General features: G+C 35.6%; 1 protein-coding gene and 1 pseudogene across 1 annotated transcript; both read left to right on the top strand.

Moving 5' to 3' along the window:
- Positions 1-7686: 7686 nt before the first annotated feature.
- Positions 7687-14340, top strand: LOC124973685 (CCR4-NOT transcription complex subunit 4-like; annotated as a pseudogene).
- Positions 14341-14352: 12 nt separating this feature from the next.
- LOC124973661 (adrenodoxin-like) lies at positions 14353-14907 on the top strand. The gene is given in 3 exon segments (XM_047537460.1): positions 14353-14419; positions 14422-14849; positions 14851-14907. Coding segments are annotated over 3 exon segments (552 nt in total).
- The last annotated feature ends 725 nt before the right edge of the window (positions 14908-15632 follow it).

Genomic DNA, 15632 nt, shown 5'->3' with positions numbered 1-15632 from the left:
TTTCCTCCTCCAAGTATTTTTTACTCGACACCCCATAGTATGTATACAGGTGGCTCAAAACAAATTTGATGGGTAAAAACATAAATACTCCAAAAGCCCTATCAATTATGTGATCACTTTTTGGCCTCCAAAAGGAACAAATTTCTTCCCATGACAACTGGCCTTCTAAAGGGACAATGAAGTTCTCTGGGTAGAGTGATCTAAGTAGAACCTATTGTCCCAGATTCCACAACATCCTGAGGTTATGGCAGAACTAGTCAGAAGTAGCTCAGGAATGGTAATAGCCTCACAAAATGCCAGTGTGATTATTTGGCAGGTGTCATTTCACCCAAAACCAGAGAAGTAGCTGGAAGTAAATGCAGGTAGAATCAGGTGAGTTACTGTTTCCTCTTTCCCCATATCACAGACATTCTAGGCCTAGGGCTTCAGTTGCATCACTGAAAGAATATGCTCTGAGGAGTTGAACATTAACTCTACAGTTACCTGACAAACTCACACCCTATTACTAACTTAAAAGATGTGGATTGGGGCTGGGGTTGTGGCTCAGTGGTAGAGCACTTGCCTGGCACATGTGAGGTACTGGGTTTGATCCTCAGCAATGAACGTATTGTATCCATCTACAACTACAAAACAACAACAACAACAAAAAGACTTGGATAACACATACTCAGTCACTAAGACTCAGCTATTTTCCTGTAAATTACAAGGTTGGATTCCATATTACAGCCTTCCTCTCTTCAGGGGACTTATGCCAAAATCTCTGGAAAACTATAGCAAAGCTATGTGTGTACCTGAAAAGGAGAGATGAGGGGCACCTTCCCATTACTATTTGTGGAACTTCCCCGGCTTCTATTAGGTGTATTCTAGGATATCAGATTTCATTCAAGTATTACAGAACTTATCACTAAGTCATATTTTGCAATGTGAAGAGTCTAAATTGTTGAATTAAACAGAAAACATACTGGAAAAAATTCATTCACATTTCAGCCAAAAGATCAGTCATGACTTTCATGCATATTACATGACTTTTCATTAGCAAAACTGAAAATTGCCAGTGTAGGTCATTGGCTTAATATATCACTTTACATAGTAAAAAAAAATCGTGTTTTTTTTTTTTGTTGTTGTTGTTTGTTTTTTGCTTTGGGGATGAAATTAAGAATTCTTTAAATACTAAGCAAAAAAGGTACTAAAACAGACAATCATCTTTCAGTGTGAGTAGAAACAATCCTTGCATGTACCTAACATCTTATTCTTTCAACTTTATCTACCAAGCACCTACTGAATCCTGAAACAGAAATAAAGATGGGAGGCAGAATGGGAAATGAGAAAGAGACTCTCAAGAATTATCTTGATGGTAGTACTGCTATACAGTTATGTGATCTTCTGCAAAATACTTAATATCTTTGACCCTTAGGTTTCTTACCAGTAAAATGGAGATACCACTTTCTACTGTATAGGACTACAGAAAAAAAGAAGTGCACCTAAGAGTGGACTATGCAAAGAGCATACTCAAAGAATGGCAGTTATTACCTGGTAACCCTCCACCATCATTTTCACCATCTTGCTTAAAACCCAAGTACAGTATATAACCTTCTAATGTAATTAGATATATATGTAAACACTGGCCTCACACATTCACATATTTGTCTCAGGGTAACCTCAGACACTCCCCCAACACTGTCACAGTGTCTTTGACACTTATATAATATCCCCACTGAGGCATCTGGCATGCAAGACAGACCATCACTTTGACCTCTGGCACTCACATAATGTCCTCATTGGAGTTTCTGACACTCACATAATATCCTCAAAGGGCCTCTGACACATAAAAACTCACTGTAACCTTAGACATTCAAAAATAGCATCACTATGACCTCTGACTCTCACATGATGCCATCAATGTGGCCTCTGAAGCTCACATAATATTGTCACTAGAGTCACTGACACTTACCTTATACCTCACTATGGCATGTGAGACTCACAGAATATCTTGTGACCCTGATAGTCACATCATATCCTAGTATCTTTCTCTGATGCCAATACTAGGCAAAACTGCATCAAGGAAAGAAAACGTTAGACCAATATCCCTGATGAATATAGTCACAAAAAATCTTAACACAATTCTGGCAAAATGCATACAAAAGCATATTAAAAAGACAGTGTACCATGATCAAGTGGGGTTTATCCCAGGGATGCAAAGTTGGTTCAACATCTGGAAATCAACAAACATAATTCATCACATCAATAGACTTAAAGAATCATGATTATTTCAATAGATGCTGAGAAAGCATTTGATAAAATACAGTATCCCTTCATGCTCAAAACACTAGAAAAAATAGGGATAGTAGAAAACAAACCTCAACATTTTAAACCCAAAACCAACATCATTCTAAGTAGAGAAAAACTGAAAGCATTCCCTCTAAAAACTGGAACAAGGCAAGGATGCCCTCTTTCACAACTCCTATTCAACATCATCTTTGAAACACTAGCCAGAGAAAGCAGACAGACCAAAGAAATTAAAGGGATATGCATAGAAAAAGAACTCAAGCAATCTCCATTTGATGACATGAAGATTCTATATATAAAGGATCCAAAAAACTCCACCAGAACACTTCTAGAAATATAAATGAATTCAGCAAAGTAGTAGGATATAAAATAAACACATATAAATCTAATGCATTTCTATTTATAAGTGATGAATCCTCTAAAAGAGAAATGAATAAAACCACTCCATTCAAAATAGCCTCAAAAAATATAATTGGGAATCAATGTAGCAAAAGAACTGAAAATCTCTACAATAAAAATTATAGAACACTAAAGAGAGAAATTAATGAAACCTTAGAAGATGAAAAGATCTCCCATTGTCTTGGATAGGCAGAATTAATAATGTCAAGGTGCCCATACTACTAAAAGCACTATACAAATTCAATGCAATTTCAATTAAAATCCCAATGATGTTCCTCATATAAATAGGGAAAGAAATTATGAACTTCATCTGGAAGAATAAGAAACCTCGAATAGCCAAAGCAATCCTGAACAGGAAGAGTGAAGCAGGAGTTATCACAATACCAGAACTCAAGCTATACTACAGAGCAATAGAAACAAAAACAGCATGGTATTTGCACTCAAATAGACAGACCAATGGTACAGAATAGAGGACATGGAGACAAAGCCACAAAAATACAATTATCTCATACTAGACAAAGGTACCAAAAACATACAATGGAGAAAAGCCCTGTTCAACAAATGGTGCTAGGAAAATTGGAAATCTATATGCAGTCAAATGAAATGAAACCTCTCTTTCTCACCCCACAAAAATTCAACTCAAAATGGTTGAAGGACCTATAAATTAGACCAGAGACCCTACACCAAATAGAAGAAAAAGTAGGCCCAAATCTTCATCATGTTGGCTTAGGACCAGACTTCCTTAACAAGACTCCTAAAGCACAAGAAATAAATGTGAGTATCAGTACATTTGATGGATTCACACTAAAAAGATTTTCTCAGCAAAGGATATAATCAAAATTGTGAAAAGAGAGACTACAGAGTGGGAAAGAATCTCCACATGCACCTCAGATAGAGCACTTGTCTCCAAAATTTATAAAGAAGTTACAAAACTTTACAAACAAAAATACAAAGAACCAAATCAATAAATGGGCCAAGGAATTGTACAGATACTTTACAGATGAAGATATGCAGGGAATTAACAAATATATAAAAAACTCTTCAACATCGCTACTAATTAGAGAAATGCAAATTAAAACCACCATAAGATTTTTTCTCATTCCAACCAGAATGGCTATTATCAAATACACAAGCAATAATAGGATTTGGGGTGGTTGTGGGGGAAAAGGCACACTGCACACTTTTACATTGCTGGTGTAGTTACAAATTGGTGCAGCCACTCTGGGAAGCAGTATGGAGATTCCTCAGAAAATTTGGAATAAACCCACCTTTTGACCCAGTTATCCCACTGCTCGTTTTATACCCAAAAGAATTAAAATCAACATATTACAGTAACACATCAATGTTTAACAAATCAATGTTTAAAGCAGCTCAATTCACAATAGCTAGATTGTGGAACAAAAGTAGATGCCCTTAAGTAGGTGAATGGATAAAGAAACTGGTAAATATACATAATGGAATATTGGTCAGTTGTAAAGAAGAATAAAATTATGGTATTTGCAGGTAAATGGACGGAACTGGAAACTATCATGCTAAGTGAAATAAACCAATCCCAGAAAACCAAAGGTCGAAAGTTTTCACTTAAGTGGATGATAAAACATAATAATGTTGGTGGGGGGTTGGGAGGAAGAGAAGAATGAAGTAACTTTCGATTACATAGAGGGAAATGAGAGGGGGGAGGGTGTTGGGTATGAAAGAGTGGAGTGAGAGACGTCACTATGCTATGTACATATGATTACAAGAACGGTATGAATCTACATTATGTGCAACCATAGAAATGAAAAGTTGTACTCCATTTGTGAACAATAAATAAAAATGAAGTCTGTAAAAGTAAAAAGAAAATAATCTAAAAATTCACTATTATATTAAGTAAAAAAACAGACATAAAATGTCACAAACCATATAATTCCATTTACATGATCTATTCAAAACAGACAAATCCATACAAAATAATCTATAGAAACTAAAGCTCAATTAGAAAATAGAGAGGTGGTACACTCGAGTAATAAAGCATAGGGTATTTGTAGTGTTCTAAAATTAGTGGTAATAACTGCACAAATCTGAATATACAAAAAATTATTTCTTATATTAAAAACAAAGTATTTTATACTCTTACTCTTTTGTTCCCTTTCTTAAAAATTGAACTTATCACTTTGAAGTATATTTTCAATTATCAAGGATCACAACACCTGCCACCTCCATATCTGGACCAAACAGAGGAGACACAAAGTAACATCCGCTTTCAAAATCAAAAACAAACTGAAGGGTACTAGGGATATAGTTGCAGTATAGCATGCTGAAGACTCTGGGCCTGACTCCTATCATGGCAAAAGGAAAAAAAAAAAAGGAAGAGGGAAAAATGTTTAGTCCTTTACCTAAGACAACCAAATTAATGATAACCATCAGTATGATAAACAAGTTATTGAAAATCCATAAAATCTAGCAATTCTGGTCATGATCCAAAATATAAAAGGGAGAGCTGGGGTATAGCAGCACACACATACACACACAATGGAAATTAAGAAAACAATTTCAAGTACAGTGACATCAAAAAAGAGCAAACATTTAAGTATAAAGTTAACTGAAGCAGCAAAAAGACTAATACATTTCTTACTATGAAATGCTACCCAAAAGTGAATAAACAAATATATAAATCAAGAGGTATTAATGGAAGATATTGATACTACCCAAACTGATCTACAGATTCAATATAATAACTATCAAAATTTCAATCATTTCTCTTTTTTGCAGAAATAGACAATTTCCTCCTAAATTTCACACAGAATTTCAAAGAACCCTATGGTCAGAACAACCTTGAAGATCAAGAAGAATTTTAGAGAACTCATGTTTCTTGATTCCAAAATAAAGAAAGTTATAGTCATTGGAGCAATATTGAAGTTCATTGGTAGACCAGTTGACTAGCATGAGGAAGGACCCTAGGTTCTCTCCCCAGCAGCACAAAAAAGTAAAACCAAACTAAAGAAAAAAAGCCGTAGAAGGCGGTGGAGACATATAAATTAATGGAATAAAATATGAAGTCGAGAAATAATCACTTATACACTAGTCCTCCTTGCCCAGTTTCACTCTCTGTGGTTCAGTTACCTGAGGTCAAACATGGCACAAAAATATTAAATATCAGTATTAGAATTACAGTAACAATTTACAAGTTTTAAACTGCATGCTCTTGTGAGTATCATAATAAAATATCATCTGTGCAATGACATGAATCCCTTTGTTCATAATATAAATTTCCTGTCCCCTAGTTACTTAGTAGCCATATCAACCATCCAATCAACTATTGCAGTATCACCATGCTTGTGTTCAACTAACACTTATTCATAGCCTAACACAAAGACTGTCACTCACCTCACTTCATCTCATCACAAGTATTGTATTATGACAGGAAGGATTTAAGAGGACATTTTGAGAAAGAGAAATCCACATTCACATAACATTTATACAGTATATTGTTATTAACTGTTCTATTTTATCATATCATTGTTACTTTTTATTATTATCAGTAATCTCTTACTGTGGCTATTTTATAAATTATCATAGAAACTTTGCAAAAAATATGTAAAAACAGTGTATGTACAGGGTTTAGTACTATCCACAGTTCCAGGCATCCACGGGTCTTGGAACATCCTATTCATGGATAAAAGTGACTACTCTATGATCATACTATTTTTAACAAAGATACCAAGTATATTCAGTAGGGGAAGAACAATCTTTTTGATAGTCTGGGAAAATTGTATAAAGAATAAAAAAGAATAAAGTTGGACCCTTCCCTTATACTAAATATAAAACTTAAATCAAAATGGATAAAAGCACAAAAGCTAGAATTATAAAATTCTTATAAGGAAACAGGGGAATGCTTCATGACAATGCAGTTAGCAATTATTTCTTGAGTATGAAAACCAAAGACACAAAATATTGTAATAAAGTAAAATTCTGTAACAAGAGGTATGTGAATGTGGTTTCACCTCTCAAAATATCTTCTTGTACTGCACTTATATTTCCTGTCATGATATGAGCTGACACAATATGTATGTGATGAGAAGAAGAGAGGTAAAAGATAGCCTTTGTGATGTAATGTTAGGCTATGGGTTAGGGGTTACTTGAACATAAGTACGGTGATACTGCAACAGCTGATTTGCTGGTTGACATGGATGTTAAGTGACTAAAGGACAAAGAAAAATACACTACTCTACATCAAAGTGAAAACTTTTTGTGTCTCAAAGAGCACTATCAAAGAATACAAAGGAAATCCACAAGAGAAAATGTGCATAAAGCATGTACCTGATAAATGATTAGTATCCAGAATATATTTAAAAATTTTTATACCTTTTTATACCTCTACAAAACAACAAATAGAAATTAAATGTGGGTTAGAGTACTTTTTTATGAACTCTGTGTCCCCTCAAATTTCAAATCTTCAAGCCCTATTCCCTAATGTGACAATATATTTGGAAGTGAGATCTTTACAGTTGCAATGAAGATTAAGTAAGATCTTCAGTTGTCATGATTCAACAGGATTATTGAGTTTTTCAGAGACACCAGAGGCTCATCAAGAAGAGAGCCCTCATCCCAAAACTGAACACTGTCTGAAGGTTGACTTTGGACTTTTCAAACTCCAGAACTATGAGAAAATAAAGTGATTGCTTAAGTTACCCAGCCTGTAGTATTTTGTTATGGTTGCCTGGAAAAACTAGCATACACTTGAGCAGACATTATAACAAAGACATACAAAAGGCCAATATGTACCACAAAAGATGTTCAACATCACAGTCAGTAGAGTCATGCAAATCAAACACAATGGAATACTACTTCAACTCCATTAGCATTGCTGCTATTTAAAATTTTTTAAAGAATTTTTTGAAATATTGCTCAGGATATAAAGAAAACAGAACCCTTGAACATTGTGGTGGAAATCTAGAATATAGACACTAAGGAAATAACAAGATTTCTCATAAAATTAAAAACAGGGGAAGTCTTACCCTAATGAAAGATGGTGATCTGTCTGGCTGTGGAATCGACCAAAAGCAGAAACTTTCTCAGCCATGGATGTTGGATTTGCTGAAGCAATCCTGGCCTGATTCTGAAGAGTTTTCCCAGACACTAGTTCAGGGGTCTCTTGTGAGGACATGGCAGCAAGTGCAGTTGACTAAGGAAAAAAGTGAGGGAAGGCAGGTGGGTCTTCAAACTTCTGAAGTTTAGCTCTCAGTCCCTTAAATAAGTATAAACTTTTGTCACTGTTTAATAAACATGAAGAGTCTCAAAAACCTGATGCTAAGGAAGACCCTGTGGAATGCAGTCTGCGTGGAGCCCTTGAGATATGTGAGATGAACTTTTTCCTTTGCACCTACCTATGGCTACCAGATTTGTGGATTTTGTTGGCCTAGATGTTGCACTGATGAAAATGGTCTTTGTCCTGCACATAGAAAGCCACATCCAGAAGATCCAGAAGTTTGTAAACCACTCTCACAGGAAGAACTGCAAAGGATAAAAAATGAGAACAAAATGAGAGAAAACAGAAAAATTACCTTCCACTATGTTTTTTTTTTTTTTTAATGTGCCCTGCAAACAAACCTCAACATTTTTGTAAGTCTGTTCCAGTGCCTAACTGACCCAGAGGTTTTAAAACAACCAGAATAATTTGGGAAGTTTGGTAAAGCACATAAATTTTGTCATCAATAATAGCACATCATATGCAGGCTCACAGGGTCCTAGTGCCAATGCTTATATCTGACCTATATCTGGTCAGAAAATATTTTAAGAGCTATACAGTGTGTCAACAATGTGATGGTAGGTGGCAGAACTCTTCTTAAGACATCTGTAGGTACAAAAATACTGCAGTTACTTCTTACAGAATATACAGTGTCCAAAACCTGACTGCATGTATCCACATGAATTGGGAGATGAGGCAGGAAAGTCCACAAAAGAGGAAATTCTCATGGGTAAATACCAATAATATGAACAGAAATTATTTCAAGAATTGTATAAGTTAATTACAATTTTATTTAATTATCTATGGGTTCAGTCAATAAAAATAAGAACCAAGTGACACCACTGCAGAGCCCCATTGATACACCTTCAGATTCTCTCAGTATAGGAAATTGTGGTAATTCTCAGCAGAATCTAACAGTGATACACCTTCACCACCACCTGGTTTAACAAAACCCAATCCAGGCATCCCCACAAGTTCATCCAATCACAGTACAAGGTCCCCATTTGAAGAGGCAGTAACAGAGTCACAATCATTATTCTCTTGACAATTTTTGCCATTCCAACCCTATCCCAAGTAGGCCTCCTCCTTTTCCAAGTTCCCCATGGACATCTCGTGATTAGCCTATGGCACCAGTCACAGAGTCTCTTCACATCAGAAAAAAATCCCAGTACCATCCTCTACAGACTTGGCAAGCAGCATTTGGCTTTGGTTCTAATAAACAACCAGAGGATGACTCGGGGTTTAATCCTTTTGATGTTACTCAAAAAGCCTTAGCAGACCTGAGTGAGCAGGAATTGTTCATCCAAGACAAACTTTCCCTTTCACCCACATCTCTTCAGAACTCCTCTTCAAATACAATACCTGCCAAAGCTCTAGGTTTTGGATTCCTAAATCTGCTGCATGGACAAACTCTTAATTGTACATTTCCAGTCATGCCACAAAGGTTCCCTCAATTGCAGAAGCACTGGGCAATTTACAATTCCTTCAGTTTTACAGGCCAGGCAGCCTACTATTCTTGGATGGCCTTTCCATGCAACAGCATCATGCCCTTGAAACACACAGCAAACCTCACCTCAAATAGTACTTCCTTGGACTTGAATCTCCCACCACAGCACAACACATGTCTGGGAGGGATCCCAATAGCAGGTAGGTTCACTTAAAGCCTCTGAAGATTCTTAACTAACTCATGCTTCTCTTTGTTGAGGGAGAGGACTGTTGAATAACAAAGGTACTTATTACTCATGGAAATTTATGTAAAAAAGTCTTTATCATAATTAAAATATTTTCACTTAGGTGGCTTGTAATATTGTGCATTGTAAGGGAGGTGGAGTATTATACCAAGTCACTGTTTGGAAGCATTTTGCTTAATAGGGTAATTACCAAGCTTTAATATGGTATATATGTGTATAAAGAAAACTAAATATATGAACACTGAATCTAAGATTCTGTAAAATCCAACACCATAGTCAAAAATTTTATTTTACATTATAAAAGTAAAGTGGTTAAAAATTTTTTTAAAGTGATAATGAGAACAGGAGGGATTAAAGTTACTGCTAACTTGTAGGGAATTTACTTATTTTGTTCACCAACATGATGCTATAAATAAAGTTTGAGACTATTTGAGAGATCTGATTATTAATGTTTTGTAACATGTTCAGACATGCACTGTGTGGAAAAGAAATTATTCAAGTAGACACATTTACCTTTTTAGTCTTGTTTTAGTTCCAGGGGAAATATGTATAAGAACACAAGTTTAATACCAGAATATTTATGATTTTGTTCTTCTACCCTTGAAGGTTTCAGAACATTTGTGTCTAAGATTCTTTGTAACATTTATTAGAGGTGGCGTTTTCTAAGGAAGTCATTCTTCTTATTAGTGTTCTCATTTAATTTGGGCTTTTTGTGATGATGTGTAAAAGAGAGTTTGTTCCTCTACTGATTCTCTCAAGTAGAATAAAATAATGCCACACTCTGATACATAATTTATATAATTAAAATTTATCTCTTGACCTTTAAGGTATGGCACAACACAAGTGTTTTCATATTAGAATACTTTAACATTAAGACATTCATTCTTTAACTTTAGCAAGATAGATAAATTTACAGAGCTCCCTCTAATTCTTTGGCTATATTCCCTTCAGAACAATAACATTTCATGATCTAGACAAATATCTAGGCCTTAGTTTGTGGCTGTGGATAAGGGAAGTTAATTTACAATTTACAAAAGTTTAAGAGCACCTGATGTCATGATTTAGACATTGATGAGATTTCTGATATTAGCTCATTTAATTATGGTAGATAGTAGGTAATCCAGAGCAAAATTTTTCAGTCCTCTTTTATGTAATACTTGTTTATGAAACAGTAAGTGTTCAATTTCTGTACTTTTCTTCCATTCAAGACAGCCTATTAGAATGCAATTATGTTTTCTTTTGCTTTGTTTTAATCATTTAGAAAGGTGTCATTTTAATTATTAGTTAATAGTGTAATTGGTTATAACTTTAAAAACTAAAGTGCCCATAAATACTTTAAAATAAATATTAGCCCAATTACAATTACTATTTCAAGTGGGGATACAAAAGAAGTATAAAAATATGAATACTATTTCTAAGCAGTGTAGAGTAATACTTGAAGAGATAAAGTTATGTATGAAAATAGTAACCATATGTATGGTACTGGAATCTGAGAGACATCAAGGTAGCCTTTGCTCATTGAGGAGACTTCATTGAAGATGTAGGAATTGATCTGTACTACACTGTCTTGAATTTGGGTTAGTGGCAGGGGAAAAGACCTTTCATGTTGATGGAAAACTCCAGAGTAAAGGCACAGAGGCAGGCATTAGTGTGTCATTATATTAAGAAGCATTTGAATTGCCTTTTATAACAGGAAGTGCTTCTTAAACCATAGTAATACAATGGTTGAGAAGATGAGAGTCTCTGACAGCAAGGCACAATAGTGTGGGCTTGACAGGGAACTCTAGTCTTGGCTGCCTTTGTGATGTACTTTCATTTGACTTTCTACATGTCCATCTTCAATAAATTATGTTCTTCCAATTTCTTAGTTATCAAATTGCCCATTAGTATCTAAGATCAAATTTAATCCAAGTATTTCAAGTAAGAAGATATTTTGGAATGCCACACTGGTAATGAGAAACCACTGATGAGTGAGTATAGTTGGCCTATGTTAGTTGTTAGAAATCTTCAGCTGAATTAGATACTTTAATGTTAAAATGTGGCATTAAGTGATAGTTCTGTCTCTGTGTTTTTTTCCTTTCACTGTATACTCAAGCATAGAACACTAAAAACTTATTTTTCAGAGATGCTAAAAATAAATGGCCAACTTTAAAACAATTTAAATACATAATAACCATATGATTCAGCAATTTCACTTCAGGATATATACCCAAAAGTCATAAAATCAGGAACACGAATAGATATATGTACACTGATGTTCACATCAGCATTATTCCCAATGGCTAAATGGTTTCAACTATCAATCAATGGATGAATAAATCAACAAAATGTGGTACAAATATATAATGGTTGCTATTCAGTCTTTAAAAGGAAGGCAATTCTGATTCATGTCACAATATAGATGAAGCTTGAGGATTTTAAGCCAAATGAAATAAACGAATCACAAAACAGATACTCTATTGTTTGTACTTACATTCAAGTACTTACAGTAGCAAAGTTCATAGAACATGTGAAGAGTGGTTGCCAGGAACTAGTGGGGGGTGAAGAATGGGAAATTAGAGTTTAATGAATACAGAGTTTTGGGTAAAAAAGTTCTGAAAATGAATGGTGGCAAGAGTTGCAAAATACGATAAATTACTTACATGCCACAGAAATATAACTTTAAAATACATAATAAAGTGAAACAAGAATTTCAGAAAATAAACAACAATTCATTAAAAATCATTAAATCCAAAGCCTTCTCAAAAGAAATTTCCCAACAGACAAAACAGAATATTCATTAAGATATTGTAACATTTTTTAAAAAGATATTTTAAATTACTACCATGTACCACCCATGCACCTCAAAAAAACTGAAATAAGAGTTTTGTTGCAACTCTGACATAATAAATTTGTAAGCCTTGTTTGTGTGTGTGTGAGATAGAGAGCATGCATATGTGCTAGGAATGAAATCTAAGGCCTTACACATCCTAAGCATGCTCTCTACAACTAGGCTACATCAATAAAACTGTAAGCTTTAAAAAAAATCTTTAAAATAAACAAAACTGATGGTGTGGGGATATAGCTCAGTACTTGCTCAGCATAAACCTGGCCCCAGATTCACTGCTCAGCACTGGAAAAAAAACTTAGCAAATCTTCATGAAAGTAAGCATCCATTCAGATATATTCAAAGAAGACTATTAAATGGCAACAACAATTAGAAGGAAAAGCAAAATCCTTGAAATTTATCTTTGCATTTGGTTAGCATCAATCATTAAGCCAAATGTGATTTAAGCCTATGCATGCTTTACATAATGTTTGAGCAATTTCTACTGTAGAGAATTATTTATACATAAATGATAAGAAAAGATGAGTCAGTGGCACATGCCTTGATACCAGCAATTCCAATAGCTGAGGCAAGAGGATCACAAGTTCAAAGCCAATCCAAACATCTCATGAGACTCCATCTCAAAAGAAAAACTAGAAAGGGTTTGTTATGTAGGAGAGCATCCCTGTTCTAAATACCCAGTATTGCAAAGACATAAAAAATAAAGCTCTGTGGGGTAGGGTGGCCTGCAAACCCAGGAGCTTGGGAGGGAAAAGGATGGCAAGTTAACAGTTGGCTTAGGCATCTTAACAAAGCCCTAAGCAACTTAGCTAGACTCTGCTGTCTCAAAATAAAGGAATTAAAGGCCAGGGATGTGTCATAGTGGTTGAGTGCCCCTGAGTCCAATACCTGATACAAAGAAACCTTATCCATGATAGGTCTACACTATTCTTCCCATGGTTTCCTTTGCCTAAGATTCTCTTCTAACCTTTCAAAAAGTTTAAATATTTTTTTAAAAGGATAAATATCAACCATATCATTTTTGTTATGTAGGTGCAAAATCTACGTACCCAACAACTATAGCACAACATTTAAATAGTCTACATATCAGTAATCTTTCAGGTACAAAAACTGAATGTGCAAATTTAGCAAGACACTGTTTATTAAAATTCCACATCCAGTTGGATACTGTGGCCCATGCCTGTAATCCCAGAGGCTTGGGAAGCTGAAGCAATAGAAAGCAGAGTTCAAAGCCAGCCTTAGCAACTCAGCAAGGCCCTAAGCAACTTAGTGAAGCCCCCTATCAAAATTTTAAAAAAGACCTCTCATGCATCAGGCTACTGAACTCTGGGAGGTTTCATTACTATATGACTGTTATACTATAGATTTTCTTTTTTATCCTTATTGAAAAAATTTAAGTTTTTATTTCTTTATTTTTCTTGCTCTCTTTTCCTTTTGTTTACCTGTTCCCTCAGTCTCTTTCTCCCATTTTTGCATGCTAACATCCAATTTCTTTTGATTACACTCTCACCCTTTCTATTATCTAGAACTTCTGTATATTCTTTTCTTTTCCCATTAACAGTCACATTCTACATCCCTCTGCATCCTCTTTGTCCTCCATTTGAAACTGCAGAACTTATTGCAAATCTGTTCATTTTACTGAAGATAGTATTTGAACTCATTTTGTTTATTATGAATTTTGTTATTGCCTCATAGGGGATATTTGGTCTAGGATTGCAGCATAGTGTCTGAATTGGGCACTGCTAATATTGATCTCCCCTTAAAGAAAGTGTTTTGGGCTTGGCGCGCCTCCTCTAGGAGCCAGACTGCCAGGACGCTCCGCCCCTCGCCGCGGCCCTGGGCGTCATACTTCCGGCTCCGAGCCTCCGCCTCCGCGCCGCTGGGGCGGCCCGCATCCATCCAGCAGCTAGCCACCGTGGGCCATGGCCGCCGAGGGGAGTGGCCGGCTCCTGCGCTTCGCCTCCGCGGCCCTGGGTGGCCAGCTCGCTGCCCTCTGCTCCTCGCCGGACCCCACGCGGGAGCCTGCAGCCGGCTGGGGAACCCGGGACCCGGCCTGGGCGGTGGCCCGCGGGCAAGCCAGTCGCTGAGCCTGTCGGTGCGGAGCAGCTCAGAAGATAAGGTAACAGTCCACTTTATAAACAGAGATGGTGTAACATTAACAACCAAAGGAAAAGTCGGTGACTCTCTGCTTGATGTTGTGATTGAAAATAATCTAGATATTGATGGTTTTGGTGCCTGTGAGGGAACCCTGGCTTGCTCTACCTGTCACCTCATCTTTGAAGATCACATATATGAGAAGTTAGACACAGTTACTGATGAGGAAAATGACATGCTTGATCTGGCTTATGGACTCACAGACAGATCACGGTTGGGCTGCCAAATCTGTTTGACCAAATCCATGGACAATATGACTGTTCGAGGTACCTAAGGCCGTGGCTGATGCCAGACAATCTATTGACGTTGGCAAGAATTCCTAAACTACGATAAGAAGAAATAATTTCGTTAAAATTTACCTATTTTTATAATTCTAATATAATTGAATGAGAACATGGCTGAATGAATTTATTATTATGACTAGCTTTTACCATTTTACTCACCTTGTATAACTATTGAATTTTGTAGTATTAAACATGCAATTTTTTGCTTTGGTTAAAATATAAAAATATCAGTTAAATATTAGAAAATAACTGGTAATGATAAAATCTTACATATTTTTACCTTATGGTTCGTAACTTTAGCAAAATGTTACCACATAATCTTATGTCCGCTTATTTAGGGGGCAGGTTAAGATAAGAGTACCCCTGCTTGATGTGGGTGAAGGCAGAAATCTAAAATGGCTTGTCCAGGGTGATATGACTAACTAGAAAATTTGTACTAGAACATGCATCTTACTATTTTAATTAGTTTTATGTTCAAATTGATACTGGAGAAATTATGAACATCTTACTTTTAGCACTAATTAAATGAAAATGAGTGTGAAAAAATATTCAGTGAACTGCTTAATTTCCAAGATAGCTATTAACTTTATAAATATTTCAAATTTTGATTCAGTGAGAGATGTTTAGTGTGAACTTAGACATTATGACACTGTCAAGTTTGATGTCTGTTCGGACTAAACCAGGGGATAAACTAAATTAGATGTCTTCATCTTTTCTATTCCAAGCAACCATAGTCTATCTTTGCAGTCTTTGGAAAATAATGT

The sequence above is a fragment of the Sciurus carolinensis genome, unplaced genomic scaffold, assembly GCF_902686445.1.
Source record: "Sciurus carolinensis unplaced genomic scaffold, mSciCar1.2, whole genome shotgun sequence".
Classification (NCBI taxonomy): Eukaryota; Metazoa; Chordata; class Mammalia; order Rodentia; family Sciuridae; genus Sciurus; species Sciurus carolinensis.
This window is presented reverse-complemented; position numbering and strand designations above follow the sequence as displayed.